Genomic DNA, 16615 nt, shown 5'->3' on the forward strand with positions numbered 1-16615 from the left:
CTTCTAAATTAGAGGTTTACATGTGTAATTATGTAAAATGATATGTTTGTTTACATCTCCAAGTAAAACTTCCATCGTTTTCTATCATTTATCTTTGAAATTCAATTTCATTTTGTCGATCCCTAATTTATTGCAGGAGATGAATGTGCTGTTAGAGTGTTTACAACGCCTCTCACTGCCTGTGGGTAATAAAATTACCCTGGTTATAGCTATTCATTTCAACGTTTCTGTGGTTAGGAATACACGATAGTTTTACTTGCCTGAATATATGGTGGAAATCCTAATGCTGTTTATTGTGTCTGCCCTTTTTTTTCTCTATGCAAAGTCCTAAATTTGCTTTCAAAGAGTAGTGGGACAGTTGACAGCTGATGGCTGTATTTCTCAGTGGTTATGTGCTCTCTTCTGTGTTTGCGTGGAAATGCTGTGTGTACACACCATTGTGTGTACTGTTAATAAATATTTGAGATTTCTAGTAAACTCATCTGTAAACCCATACATTCCCTTATGGATTTCTGCAGATTGAGCCTTGGGGCTCTGGTGAACAAGCAGTGCATATAACCAGCTACTGAATTTATGGAGCATCTTTGGAAAAGCAGTGTTTGTTTTACTTATTCCTTTTGCCTGTTTAATATGTTGGGTTTAAAGGCCTGTATTTTCAGCAGACAATCCCGAGGCATTTTTCTCCCTAAGCAGATCTTTCAAGGTAACTCTACAGAAGATTTCCTTTGATATCTTCATGCGTTTTTCTTTCCGTATCCTTGTTCCTTAAAGTATCCTTGACAAAGGCAGACTGGGAAGCGTATCCACTTTGGACTATGACAGGATAGCATCAGTGTTGCAGGACGTTCAGAGCATCTCATGGGGCACAAAAACTTTGCAGAGAAAGCTCTTGAATTTTACATTTTTGTTTCCATCTCAAATATGTTTTCTTTGAAGATGAGGGTAAGTATCTTAATGAGGAGAAAGTTTCTCTCAGCAACTAGGCACTAGAAGGCTTTAGAACAAGACCTCAGTTACTCCACCCAGACCATGTCTGGATGGGAGTTATGTGTAAGCCCTGTAATATATGGCCCTGTCCTGCCTGGCTGTTCTACAGGTGGAGAGGGTATATGTACCACTATGACCTGCAGCCAGGCAATACATTCTTCTAACTCATCCTACATTTGTAATTTTTTAGTGAAATGGGTTTTATGAGTATGCATATCAGGAAAAAAGATTATTTAATAATGGAAAATAAAACAGGTGGTAAATTGAATCCTTTTAGTTTTTTGCTGGAGAAGGGAAGGAGGTTGCTTTCATGCTCACCTTCCTACCTCTGTGAAGACACTCAGCCTTTGGCTTAGAACAGGGACGTGTATTCGGCTTCTTTTACTTTAGCCTGCTCGTTACCTGTCATATACTCTTTTCATATTTCATCTAAACAAAGTTTGGAAATGAGGAATTAATAAAAGAGTTCTTTAAAATTTAATTTTTTTAAAAATTTATACTTTATACCATAAAATTTGCAGCACTTCAAGAGACAGCAGTAAAATTTACTGTCTCACCATACCAGGTTCTCTTATCTTTTAAGCAGTACATCAGGTAAGGTTATCCATCCACAGGTTGAACGAAAATAATTTAATTTCATAAGGAGAAGGCTATTGAACTCTCCTTGGCTTCATAGCCATATTAGGCAAATTCAATCTGTGTTAGAAAATAGCCTGCGGCAAACTGATTTTTGGTCACTAAGTGCCATAATATTGAAAAATATGTGAATTTCTTCTAAGCCAAAGGTCAGTTTAGTTTGCTGTCTCGCCTACAGCTGTGGGCTGTTCTGGATTCATAGAGATCAACGATTAGAAGCAGCAAACCCACAACATTTCCCTTTGTATGCTAGTGTTCAAGCTAGCCAGTGCTTAGAGATTTCTTTAGCCATAGCCTTTAATAGCCATAAAAGGCTATAACAGCCCTTGGTGAATTATTTTTTTCTGTGGCTCTCAAAGTCCATGATTTAATTTGTTTCTCACACAAATATTTAATATAATGTATGTATGTTGAAAGAAGGAATATCAGTAAACCTTAGAGCTAAATATACCTATGTAAATATGTGTATTTGGGGATAATTTTTAATATTCAACTTATTGGGTATATATAAAAGGTCACATACAGACATACACATACTCAAATATTAGACTGTATATACAGTATATATGTAGGTATTTGTATAGCATGGTCTATCAACTTAAGCACACACAGACACAGAGGTTTTATTTGCATGAGAACCCTTCTGTGAAACAAGAGCTAACTGAAGGCCAAGCATGGGTTATTGAGGTGGAAAATCCTAATTGGCAATTGGCTGCTCTAATTAAAGCACTGAAGGCAGAGCTAGCAGGCAGGTTTGCATTTGTCCAGGTGCTGTCAGCCTTTCTGACAGCAAGAACAGAGGTAGCAAATGCCCTGAGTTTTCCAGAACATAAAGTGTTAAGAAAATAAATGCATGCTTAACTTCCCAGCATATAAATTAAGGTTTATGTGCATGCTCTACTCTGGATGACTGGTGATAATTTATGGAAATTCTAAGGCAGTGTTTTCAAATAGTGCATGATCCTCTGCTGACAATCTGGGATAGTGTAGTTTTGGCATTATTTTCCATCTTTGGTTATCACCTCCACTTTGGTCAGCTACAGTTTGAAAAGTCACTATTTGCTTTTACTTCTCCACGCTTTGTCTGCACTTCTCAAGATTCTCACCTTGCTTGCATGTTATCCTGTATTTAGAATCATAGAATAGTTAGGGTTGGAAAGGACCTTAAGATCATCTAGTTCCAACCCCCCTGCCATGGGCAGGGACACCTCACACTAAACCCTATCACCCAAGGCTCCTTCCAGCCTGGCCTTGAACACCGCCAGGGATGGAGCATTCACAGCCTCCCTGGGCAACCCATTCCAGTGCCTCACCACCCTCACAGTAAAGAACTTCCTCCTTACATCCAATCTAAACTTCCCCTGTTTAAGTTTTAACCTGTTACCACTTGCTATCACTACAGTCCCTAATGAAGAGTCCCTCCCCAGCATTCTTATAGGCCCCATTCAGATACTGGAAGGCTACTATGAGGTGTCCACGCAGCCTTCTCTTCTCTAGGCTGAACGGTCCCAACTTGCTCAGCCTGTCTTCATACGGGAGGTGCTCCAGTCCCCTGATCATCCTCATGGCCCTGCTCTGGACTTGTTCCAAGGAACAAGTGACATTTCTTGTCAAGCTAGTAATAAAAATAGCCAGAAACATTAGTACCTCTATTAGCTTTAGGCCATCCTATTAAATATATTTATATTTCCAGTAGCGTATAAAACAAACTCTGATAAAGATTGGAAAAAATGTCAGAATTCAGATTAAATGTCGGAACTCTGGTGAGGTTACATGGCAGTATCACAACCTCCTTGGGAAGGAATAATTTGGGTGTGCAAATAGAAATATAGTTACTGAACTTTTAAAAACGAAAGCTGTTGGCCTTAAATTATATTTGAATATAAATTTGTTTGCCTTGTTTGCTAAATAAATTAATAATTCTCTGTGGTTTTTTTCACTTATTCTTAACTAAAAATTGGAATGCAAAGATTACATTCATTTGAGAGAGATTCCTAGCATAAATTTATGGTGTTTCTTTGATTGCAGTGGAATTGCATTAAATTGAGCCTATTACCTGGATTTCTTCAGAGGATGATGCATACTTTTGGGTATTCCTCAGATAAAGACATTTAGCATAGCCACAAGTTTAAGCATCCAAGCAGAACTACTGTTAAAATAAAAAATACATTATATCACAAAAGACTCAGCTTGAGACAGAACATTATGTTACTTCTAAATAACAAAGCCTATCTTAGGTGATGCAATAGAACAAACAAACTGGTGCTCTCTGTTTCACGTTTGCTGGCTTTATTATTAAAAAAAATGCAGTTTTATACCCAAAAGTATTATTATAAAGCATTAGTTGTACTGTTGAATTCATAATTATTATGTCATCTTCAATCATGAAGGATGATCCACATGTAACCACAAGCATACCTGGCATTAATTCTAAGACATCAGACCTATGATCGAGTTACTGTTTGCTAATAAATTGTTTCTTCATTTGCACCCTAGTAGCTCCATGCTTCACTCATTGCAAATGTGAAGTAACTCAGGTGGGTTTTGATCTTTTTCACTTTGTATCTTGATGTGCTAAAAGCATTGTCCCAGACATCAGTGCTAAATGTTGGTCAAACACCCTGATCACGTCTCAGACTTAATAACTGGTGGTCTGTTTCCAAGATGAGGCATCAGCTGAAGATTGTATAGGCTGATGCACTGGTTAAAATCTCAGTATTTCCTAGTGTTGGTGTATAGGCTGGTGTATTGGTTAAAATCTCAGTATTTCCTAGTGTTGGTCCTATTCTTTCTTCCGTATCCCTGTAACTGCACCTAATCTGTAGGGCAGGTTTGCCTTGTTGCCCACCTCACATCTCTGGTTCTCCCATCCAGATTATAAGGTGATGGGGTGAAGGACATTGGCATTTCTTCTCTGTGCACATGCGGAGTTTCTTTTTAGAGGGAAATGATGCAGGAGACAATGAAGATCCTATCCAGTGTACAGTGAGGTGCCAGAAGTATGTTCCCTAGTCCATGTCAGCTGGGACTTGTCACCGTATCCTGTGATATAATGGGACATGTGCTTATTCACCTTCCAGCATTTCCAAACTCTGTAATGGGAGGAAAACAATAATTGTTCATTTGTTAGGGTGGGAAAAGTTCTCTGACAGCAAAAGTGATAGGTATTATAGGAAAGCAAGTTATATAAGAACATAGAGTTACCTCAAGCAATGTTTCAGAGTTTCACAAAACAGTTCTTTTATATGTCCTGAGGAAGAGATGTGCCAGGATGTGCAGAGAGATGCTTCAATTCGGAAACTCAAAGAAAAGTATGAAATACTGGGAATAGAATCACATAAACTTGCTTGTGATCTGGTGGTGTTATTGTAAATAATTCCTATTGAGTTCAGTTTTCCTCTTCACTGTCATGACTCTTTAAGAATCATCACAGTTATGAATATCTTTAGCAGTACCATGATTTTTCCCTGGAAATTTGAGAGAAGGTGCGTGAGAGGTTTGTTTTTGAAGCCTGTTGGTGGTTTTGACTATTTTGTGATATATCTGTGCTGTATTTCCCAACTGGCTTAAACAGTTGTCCAGATGACTGTGTTTAGAAGAGCTGCAGCACATACTGAAGATGGGAAAAAAGAAAGGGTCATTTTTTGTCACTGTCCCCTTGTGATTTTATATCATAAACACCAGGGCAGCCTAGCATCATTTCTTTGGGTTTGTTTTTCTCTCTAGGTTATTTCCTTTAGATAATGCCTTTACACCATAACAGAGTATGACAAGTTAATTCAGTTAGGGAAGAACTAAAACTGAGATATATTGTCTTGTGCAAAGCCAAGTTTCTCTCAGTTGGCCCGATGTCTCAAAAATAAATTTCTACATCCTGCTAAATATTACTATTATTATGTATCTATGGCATAGAGTACTGAATGCAGGAGGGAGAGACACAGTACAGTTTTCATAAACGCCATGAAATGAATTTCTTTGAGACTGGAGTGCTAAAGCTGTGGGTAGTCTTAGACATAACTGGAATGTAATATTATTTTGTTTTCAGTTTTGGTGATTTAAACAGAATTCCTTGAAATACAGTTTTATAATCTGAAAGGGCCAGATACACATCCAGCCAGGAGACTGCAATGAGGCCACCATGAGCGTCAGATGGGAGAGCTCCTCAGAGAACAGGACTGGAAACTAGAGGCCCCATGACTGCACACAAATGACCAATTATTTATATAGAGTGTTGTAAAAAACTAATGAAACTTCCCAGCACTGGTACTTGTATGTAGAGCTGCCTTTAAAGCAAAATCAGCTAGTTGTGCTAGCACCATACTTAAGGATCTGATCTACAGAACTGATGGTGATGGTCTGGTTACCTGCCCTTTAGGAATGACTGTTAAGTCTGTATGCTAAATCTGTTCAGAACTGCTATGCTTAAAATATAGGCAGTTTTATCATAAAGACGTATTCATATATCTCTTCTAGAAGGAAATTCAAGTCTGAAGGCACTCTGACCATTATTGTGGTCCAAAAGGCTCTACATTGAAAAAAGGAAAAGAAAAAAAAAAAACCTTCAGTGATAACAGCCAGGTTAAACAGAGCTTTGGGCAACATGGTCTAGTGTGAGGCATCCCCTTGGGTGTCACTTCCGTGGTCTAGTAGATCTTGTAACAAGTCTGGTATATTGGAAGCAGAGTGGACTTCCATTTGTTCGCTTCATCCTGTTACTTTCCAGCCCTTCTCACCAAAATAGCTAAAATGTGATGCCTCCTAGGAGAAGGTGACAGTGTATGAGAAGCTGTAGCTGTAGAAGCTTTCTGGCACTGGAGGTGTTATGTAGTTGTAAGATGTTGCTGATGGGGGTTTTTTTCAAGAATTTAGGGTCGTCATGGATTTCTGTGTAGATGCTTGGCTGGTCTGATTAAATAAGTATATTAGGTACAATAGGGAGTACTTATTTTCTTGTCTTTCTTGGTAATCTTAGAGACAAGAAATTCTTGAGAACGGCTTTGTTCACTGGCAGTCGCTGCAAAACCAGCTTTATCTATAGGAAAAGTTGGTCCCTTTATGCTCGTCAGAATTTATGACAAAACAAGCACATGTTGCATTCTCTGATCCAAAGGAAGGTTTTGTATGAGGGGAAACTCAAATCTGCCTTTTCAATCTCTAGTGAGAGCAAAAAAAACCTAAGCTATGTTCATCGAAGATGTGCGTTGCTTTCCTGGAGGGAGCTTTGTGTTTCATGTTCTTTCCTTGGTACAAATCTCACAAGACTTTAATAATTTGTGAAATCACATTACTTAAAGAAAAAAAATATCTTGCTTATCCTTATGTAAAAGGGTACTTTATTTTAAAGGCTCAATTTGAGCATGGAACAAATTGATGAAATTGTCGTACAAAACCTTTAATGCGTTAGAATGATTACATTTGGAAATCATTATGTATACAAGTAGTTATTACAGAAATAACCTCCTTTGTCAAGTATTCTTGGCATGGAAGTAATCAGCACCTTATCCCATTAATTGTTTGAGAACTCTGAAATCATTAATGAGGTTTTTTTTTATGGAAGGGTTTCAGTCAAATGCAAATGACTCATTGAAGCACTTAATCACAAGACAAATACTAATTCTTTAGGAAGTTTTTAAATGTAGCCTGTTAACTGTAGGTACAGAGCTAACTGCTTTTCAGTTACTTTTCTCACATCATTTTTCTTTAAAGATCCATCATTAGAAATTCATAATAGCTGGACTGAGAAACAACATGCTTGACAGATGTCAAGACATCTGTGTCTGACACAGCTTCAAATAGATTTTTTCCCTTTGAGTGTTAGAAAAATGAATTTACTTCTGGTCGATAGAGACATGTATTTTTCAATGGATATTGACAATCAAACATCATCCTTTTTTCACAGGTCTGATTACAACCACGTCAAGAAAATTGGATCGGGAACAGCAAGCAGAGCATTTTTTGGAGGTAAGATTAAGTGGAAAATATATGTTAAAAGGTTAACTGATTTTTGTGGTTTAAAATCACTCCTTCCTGTTCTAGGAGAGTAGTATTCTCCATTCTCTCAATATATGACTTTCGCAAAGATGGGAATTGTCTGATTGTACAGAAGAAATAGTACATTTTGCAATTCTCAAGCACAGAAAAAAATGACCAAATATGCACAATTCTTGTTTTCCACCTTTCATCTGCTTCAGTTAAACCTTTTATTGTAGCCCTTAAATTCTATTTGTGGTAGAAGTTTAGAATACCCAGAGCAATTTTTAATATTTTTCTTTTTTTTTTTTAGTGGTGGAATCACCACAACCCCCCAAGATTTTCAGTCTCTCAAGTTAAACACATTTACCTTCAGTTTTGCATCTCAGATCTAACATACAGGCTCTTCTTCTGCATGAATGCAAACTTTGATGTTGCTCACATTCACTGCATCATCAGAGTTCATGAAGAATTTCTCATCTTCCACTTATTTGGACTACCAGTGTGAATTTTCAAGTTAAAAGTTGTCCTCTAAAAAGAGTGCCTAAACCATTCCCTTGGCCCTTAGGTGAATGTTTGTCTTTATAAGTAGCTCACATATATTGGATGTGGAGTGGTATACTTGTAAACTACTGGGTTTACTACGTGTTTTCTTTCACATTGCTGTACATCATGCTATGCTTTTTTCCCTTTGGATAGAAGATCCTTGACTATGTTCTCTTGTCTATTTGTGAAATAAGGAATTCTTGATTCATGTTTGTACAAGTAGAAAAGAACTATATTGTCCCACATAACCATTCCTACTATGTATTTTAGGGAATTCTCTGCAAATCCATACAAGTAAAAAAGTATCTGGACAAAATAGTTCCCAATGTAATCAGTATCTGTCAGCAAAATCTAGTTAGATATACTTTTACATATTCCATGGTTATTTTTGTTTGTTAGAAATCCCAAATTGTTTTAGTTAGTGCAGAACACGAGACAAGGTTTAATTTATTATTCTACAAGTTTGTTGGGCTTTTTTTTCTTGATAATTCCCTGCAGATTCTTGCACATTCTAGGCCATAAATAAATTGAGAGAAACAAAAAGATTTTCCCTTTTCTAGGATTTATTAAGTTGGAAAGTTAGTAAAGTAATCATGTGTTCCAAAACCTGCAAGCTTTACAGTTTATACTGTCAGAGAAGATTGCAAACTGAATGAAACTGGCATTGATTTTTAAATATATCTATTCATGAGAATATTAGGTCTGTAAGTATCTTTTCCAGTTACGTGCTTGCCTCAGAGACCACGCCAAATCCACATTTGCCAGAGGATTCCCATACAGATGGGGAAGTGTTACTATTAACAGCAAAACTAAAAAACAATCACTTATAGGAATTAGGTTTTAGTCATCAGTACAAGTTAAAATATTTCTTCCCCTGAATTATATCTCTTTTGAGAAAATAACCATCTGCAAGATTTTGAGGACTCACGATGAACTAGAGGGAAATTGGTTTCATAGGATGCTCTAGGGCTTGTGAATGGGGAGTGGAGGGCAGGCTACAGAGAAGAGAAACACCTGAGCAGGGTGTCCTGGGGAAGGGTGAGGAAGACCACACTTTTGTAAAAGAAATCTGGGAATGGCGTGTGGGAAAGGGAATGGGACTCTGGTGGGGATATGGCCCCAGTGGGCACATCAGCTCTTTGAGGTGCTGATGAATCACTGCCTCTTGGGAGGCGCGTTCCTGGGGATCAGAACAGATATGCTGCCGGGGATCTGAAGCCAGGCTGGCCTAGCTGTGCTTGTTCTTGTGACACACTCAGAAAACGTTTTCTAAAATGCCTGTCTCTCTCTCTGTGTAATTAACCCCCTGGAGAGGCCTTAATTGCCAAGACAACCATGGTCTCCCAGTAGTACAGTATTTCCCTTCCGGCTTCATTTCATGCCCTTTTGCCAGTAGTCTGTGTGGTTTAAAAGAGAGCAAACTTGTCTCCCTTTGAAAAGCTCTGAGTAGTGCTTGACCTGGCAACCTTTGCTCCCCTTTCCCCAGTGTGTGTCTGAGGTAGTGACAGACCCTTCCTAGATACAACTTTTTAATTACTTTTAATAAGCCTGTCTTTTTCCTACCAGAATTTGACAGGAACATTATACCCATAGCAGCCAATACTTACTGAGCAAATTCCATTAGTAACAGTATTTCCATCTTTTTCTCAGAAATTGTTAGGGAAACAAGGTGAAATAACACAGCAGATGTTAGTCATTGTAATTGTGTGTAGTGCCAATGCTCATCCAGACCTCCACCTGGTCTGGTGGTAATGGTAATCGTATGTAGTGCCAATGCTCATCCAGACCTCCACTTCATCTGGTGATTGCTTAGGGTGGCTCTTCAGGAGATATCTGTCCCTGTCTATACTGGAGAAAACATTAATTACCAGAAAGGAATGGATATTGATTTTTAAGACTGCCATGCTTAGGAAAGATGAATCTAAGTGACTCACCTTGTGAGTACACAAGAAGTCTGTTGTAAAGTAAGTACTGAGCCCAGGTCAGCTGTGCATCTCTTCTCCATCCTCCTTTATTTATCTTATTTGAATGTATGGATCTGTGTCCACATGACTATTTTAATACTCTGTGCCACAGGACTTACCAAAAAGTATGTCCCAGTGTGAGTGCAGAAACATGTCAAGACCCTGAGTTGAAAGATGCATGAGCGAGACACCCTTTTAAACTAATTGATATGTTTTTGTTTGGTTTGGGGATGTTGTCTGGGGAGGGTTGGATGGGTTTGGGGGTTTCTGGATTTTGGGGGGGGGGTGAGAAGAATTAAAAAAAAAGTACTTTTGGCTCCCAGATTTTTCTTTGATTGTGGCATTTTCAGTGCTATTTCTTTCCCAGCTCTCAAGGTGAGAGCTTAATTTGGTTGTTTGGGGGGGAGGGGTTGGCACATTCATAATGTCTTGTATGGCTGCAGGTTTTATTCAGTGCTTTCTATCAGGTAGAATTTTTTCTGCTTAGGGTTAAATTGGATGGTCTTGAATTTTATACAGGATGGTCTCTAGCTTTAGTGGATTCTTACTAATGGAATGGTTCTGCCTGAAATGGGAGGAAAATGACCACTTGATTAAGTTGCTTTCTCACATGAAGCAAGCCAAAAGCATTTGCTTTATTTCACAGACTTTCTTAAAAATTCTGTAGTTGGGATGAAGAATTTAAATATCCATCTGAAGCAAGACATATAATTCTGAGAGCTACGTGCTTGCTTTGCAAGTAAATGATGATAGTGATGCATTTCCATGAGGTGCAGTTGCAGGTTTTGGGTGATCTGTCTTTATTCTCCTTCAATGATTAGATATATGACCCATTTCTTTCCTTCTTTTACTTCCTTCTTGTACATGTGTGGTCTTCTAATGATTTTTATGTTAACACTTTATCTGCAACGGTATGATGCTAACTTACTTAAGCTAGAAGTGGAGAATATTAGTAGAGTTTGAGCTATAGAAAAAGCACAGAAAATTGTCTGTCTGGTTTGTTCTGCCCACGTCCTTTGTAGATGCCTCCAAACTCCTGGTCTGACAGCTTCACAATTACTAGTGATTTTGCTGTGTGATTTTATGTAACAGCTGCTGGAGTGATGGGTGTTGAGTAACAAATGTAAAAACTAAACCATTTAATGCAGGATCTGCATCCTTTCATTGTGTCAGCTGATCATGAGATGTCCAGAATATGAATAATTCCTGGTCTGCTTTCCAGTATATGTGTATAGTTTGATGGGAGACGATTGTTGAAACCGGGTTGCACTACGTTGACTTGCACGTTCAACCTGGAGGGTGGATCTGAGCACATGCTTTCTCCCCCTGAGTGGTTTCTGAGCATGCTGTTATGGATGCTGGGTTCCTTATGCCTCCATCACTGAAAGCCTCTGCAAAACACTTCCACTGCGAAGTTCAGTTTGCTGGGAATTGCTTGGGCAAGACCTGTGTTTAGCAAAAGAATGAGCCAAAAGGGCTACAGGCTTCAGCGTGCAATTCTAGCAACAGTCACTGAAACTTTATGATTGCAGGGATAAATTACCTGAGTGAGAGACGACCTTTTCATCCTCTTGATAACAGTATACAGCAAGTTGATGCTTCTAAAGTGCTGAGGCTATTTAGTTTCTCCTTGATGAGCACACGTGATGCAGGCTTTTAAGTTATTTAGCCAGTTTTGAAAATTGCATCCTTAGTGTCTCTCTGTTCCTCCAAACTGTTTAAATTTACCACTGTGGATTTATTCAGAAGTCATCTTTTAACATTTGTCATGGTGAAAATCTTGTCCATCCAAAGCCTTTCTAAAGAATAAAAATAGGTGTTAGTCAGCACGGTCAGAACTTTAAATCTCTTCAAGAGTGACAAAGCAACTGAAGACAATACATTTTAAAATACCGTTACAACAGCCTCAGCCTTTCAAGGCCTGAGTCATGTACCATAATTATTGAGGAGGAGAAGTGGGAGCAGAGTGTTGGCTTAGTGCAGCTAATTTTTAGCCAACTTAGTGTTATCAGAATAGTAGCAGTGCCTCTCAAGTGCCTGCAAATCAGTATATACAAGCCTCATCAATCTTCCTGCTGTGATGCTTGAGTGTAGCTCTGAGAAGGATGTCAGTAACAGTGCAAGGGGTTGTAATGAAGATAGATTGCTAAATTCGATGTGTCAAAATACATGGGCTGAGTGAAGCGTATTGGTTTCTATTTACTGTAACTACACTAACAGGGTACAATAAAGTGTGTTACATGGTGTGTATTTATATGCAGTAATTAGAGGGAAGCGTAATAATCTGCTGTAATTGTAGCCTTCTAAAAAGATTCAGATTTCCACTCATTTAATGTGAAATTGTAATTGTGAGGGGAGTTCTGATGGAGGGACTATCATTCGGAATCTGGTCTGGAATATCACAGGGGAAATTGCTGCTGGAAATTTACAGCCAGAGTTTGCAGGGGAGAGTGGGTTTTAAATCTCGAAAAGTAGCGTTTTAAAATAGCACTGCCTCTCAGTTCTTCCCACAAACACCACGCTGATGGTTCAGTGTTGGACTGGCGCTGTGTTCTCTGCCATCCTCCTCTTTTCCTGCGGCATCTCCCATACAAGAACTTAACAGATTTAAACTTGTTTTGCTTCTGAGCCTTTTGCCGTTAAGGGTGCCTGAAGTCAGGGGTCCTTTGTAGAAACTGCAACGTTTTCTGAAGAATATAGGCAGCCGTGTGGCAATATACTCATGTATTTTTACAGGAGAAGTACAAAAGACAAAGTTCATTGGGTTTATGTAGCTGAATACTGCTCCACAGAACACTGATTGCTTAAACCCTCGATTACGAATCTGTGTAAGCATTTGTTTCATGGATCTTTAGCATTGCCCACATTTGGCAGAGAAAGCTGCATTTTTTCTCGGTGACATGCTGGTAATGGGGTAAAAATGAGGCAGTGTGTCTGATTGAGCATCTTGTCTGAGGTTTAAATGGCTCCAAAGGCACATGCCTTTCCCTTTTAAACATTGAAGCCTATCAGATGATGCAAGGGAAATTAAAGAAAGAGGTAAAAAACCTCTTATTTCCAGCTTCAACTTAAAAATTATTACTGGCTGTGCTTGCTGGAAGTAGAAGGACTATTATTTATTACTTCTAAGACACTTGAAAGGATTTTTAGTCAAACAGTAGGTATGTAGGTGCAACTTTCTAAGAAGACAACGAAACCTGTATCATCATGTCAGTTTTGAATGGTGACACATTGACATTGAATGTCAACTTCAAAGTTGGGGGTGTCCTGGGTTCAGCAGTAGCAGTCATTTTTTCTCCTTTAGTTGAAGAAAAAGCAAAAAAAGAAAAGAAAGGGAAGAAAATAAACGGTTCTAAAAAAAATCAGACCTATGTTTGTCTTGTACCACCTCTTCATGGGTTTATCAGCAAAGGGTGAAGCTGCCTATAGGATGGGCCATTGTGGTGGTGAATCTACCAGAGATCTGAGTGCCTGGTGTAGAAGGAGCATGCAGAGTTCGCTCATCCCATGCTGCATACTTCCATCCTGTGCCCTGTCTTCCTCAGGAGCTGTTAATCTGCACCATCTTCCTAGAGACACATGGGGCTGCATCAAGTTTGTATTTTCAGAAGCAGCCAACAACTTTCCAAAGGCAAGGGATGACGGGAAGTTAAAACCCTCTTTCAGAGCCGGATTTGCATATGACATTGCACACTGCTTCTCATGTGTATTCAGGCAGAAAGTCTTACACAGCAAAACATGGGAATAGTCCTAGTGTGATTCATCTGTCTGTGGTGATAAGTGGTCTCCTCAATTAACTATTGTCTCTAGCTAATGTGATCCAATAAGTTGAGGAATTATTGAATGGATCCCTGGAAATATTACTAGTTCAGTCAGCTGTTAACTGAGTGGCCTCAGTGCAAGAGATATGAACAGGAATTGTAAACTGCAAAATAATTAAAGCGTGGCATTTTTATAGATTATTCTCTCTTCTTTGATTACTGCAAATCTCAATAGATCCCAGTTGACCCTTTAATTTAGGTAGGGACTTGAGAAGTAACACAAACAACAAAGCCTAAGCATTGGGAAAACTGAATTTAATAACGTTTTTCTTCATGCATGTGGAATTTTAATTTTGTTTTTTTGTATTAAGAAAAAGATATTCATAAAATAATAATGGGTCAAAATGAGTTTGAATTAAAAAAAAAAAAAAAAAAAAGAAAAACCTTGTGTATTTAAATTCCTTAGTGTTCCATTTTAAATTCAGGTAGCCAATGGGAAATGTACACACAACTCTGATGACATAATTTATACCAAAGGCAAAGAGCAGGAATGGGTCCATATATATCAAATAGTAACAGTGGCCCTCAGCTTATTTCATATATTCAGTGAAATACCAACTGAGCCTTGAGAGAGTGGAACATCTATGACATTTCCGCAGAATTTGTAGACTTTAATTCAAGCCTGAGGATGCCTTGTTTTACTTTTTGCCTTGTGCTTATGGCTGATTTCAGCCTTTATTTTTTTCTAGGTACTATTTATCTGATTCTTTTTAATCTCTCAAGATTAGATTGTTTAACTTAAAAATGTTCTGCACATGCTGACATAAATATGATATCAAGGATAAACACACTAGTGACAGCTCAATTAGTCCATCACTTTTATCTGAGTTATCCGGGCCTCTTTTGGAGAGTGCTTAAGGCACCCAGCTAATCTGATACTGTATGGAAGTTCTTACATTGCAGGATTTTGGTCCAGCATTAAAAATCTCACACTTGTTTGGTTAATCCATTCTATTGATTCGGGATACCAATAGCAATGAAGAAAATCAGTCCTCTTTTCTGTGTTTAATGAACCTCCTAAATCAAAATTCTTTGTAACTCAATACACAAAATACACACACAAAATACAATGCACAAAAACTTTGAGGTTTTGTTATGAGTGCTTGACAATTGTGGAAATTAATCAAATAGTTTATAAAACTTTTATAGACCTATTATAGGCTTCTGCTAATTTATTTGAGTATTACAATAAGAAAGCACAGCTCATTTATTCTTTAGTCATCCGTTAGCTCATGGAAGAGAATTGATTTTCCCAGTTCATCGATACATACAATGACAGATTCACCATCTACAGTGGAATGCAGCCCTAAGTGTATTTTCAACAAAATTATGTTTCACCAGATAGTGAGTCTGCTAGAAATGGGCAGGGAGCAATTGATATCATGAGCCTATTATCCATTTAGATGAAAAGTTGGCACACTATAAATATACAGATGATTTTGCAGGTTTGTGTTTTGAAGCGCATGCATGGCAAGATCAAAGTTGTCCATGGCTGGGGCTTTGATTTACACACTGCTGTCTACCATGGTAGCTGTGTCACATTAGAAAAGTCACATCTCTGATTGCCTAGAGCTTTGCCTTAGTTACGGAATGATTTGCATATAGCTGGACTTTGCAGGGGGGAGGGAGCTTGTTTTACATATTTCATGAATCACTGACCTGAACTAACGGGTCATGAAATGAAGAAATGAAAATCCGTAAAGCACAGTGCTGTCAGCTTTTTTCATGCTGGGCATCAAATGCCTCTTTTAGGGTTTTCCTTGTGGACCCACAGCAATCTAGCAACAGGTCTTTAAGCACCTCATTGCTTGCAAGGATGGAAGGAGGTATCAAGTGTATAGGCTTAGTGTGCTGTCTTATAAAGTGTTTTCTGCCAGTTCTAAAGGGGTAACAGAGAAGGTGGGATTGTGACAGGAAACAAATACAGCCTATGGGTTGCCAGCCTGCATGGTCATGACCGTCTCCTGAGAGCCTAGAGGCATATCAACATTTCCTAGACCCTCTGAACCTAGTTAAAATCTCACTGGATTTAGCATCATGCAGTTGTGAAGTCAAGTGGTGCAAGAAATTGCCCTTTTGGGTAAATAGCATTATGTTAAGACATATGTGATGTCACTGTGAAGAGGGCAAAGTCTTATTTATTATCCTGGGGGCTAGTTGAGTTCCTTTGCTTACCCTGAGTGGTGTGCTTAGTCTGGCTTTAGTAGCGGTGATTTTCTTGAAGTTAGAATCATAGAATGTTTATGGTTGAAAAGGACCTTAAGATCATCTAGTTCCAACTTCACTGCCATGGGCAGGGACACCTCACACTAAACCATGGCACCCAAGGCTCTGTCCAACCCAGCCTTGAACACCACCAGGGATGGAGCATTCAAAAGTTATCCCTGATAAGCCCCAGGACAAGAGAATTAGACAACAGCATCCACAGATGCATTATTCCAGATATGTCTGGAAAAGGGGTGAGTGAACACGAGAGAAAGCGATTTAAAATATACCCAGCACCTGCTGCTTTTGCTCTGTTTGCAGAACTATGAGGTGGCAGAGCATTAGATCAATGCAAATGGGATGGGAATGTATTATTAAGACACCAAACATTATTGTGTGGCTTGGAAATCAGGGCTGCACCCAAGTGTTAAATGCTGTTGAAACAGAGAGGGATATATTAATGGTCTTCTCATTTTATTAACCTCT

General features: G+C 38.6%; 1 protein-coding gene across 9 annotated transcripts in view; it reads left to right on the top strand.

Annotated features, from left to right (window-relative positions):
* The window catches only part of FAT3 (FAT atypical cadherin 3), a 410737-nt gene that overhangs the window by 268938 nt on the left and 125184 nt on the right, over positions 1–16615 (top strand). For all 9 annotated transcript variants that reach the window (XM_061343747.1, XM_061343753.1, XM_061343751.1 and 6 more), the window contains exon 4: positions 7523–7584. In XM_061343747.1, coding sequence (XP_061199731.1) covers positions 7523–7584 — 62 coding nt within the window. The remainder of the gene's footprint in view (positions 1–7522; positions 7585–16615) is intronic.

This window comes from Neopsephotus bourkii, unplaced genomic scaffold, assembly GCF_033783945.1.
Source record: "Neopsephotus bourkii isolate Nb327-2 ecotype Australia unplaced genomic scaffold, CSIRO-AGI_Nbou_v1 NB_1825, whole genome shotgun sequence".
NCBI classification, from domain to species: Eukaryota; Metazoa; Chordata; class Aves; order Psittaciformes; family Psittacidae; genus Neopsephotus; species Neopsephotus bourkii.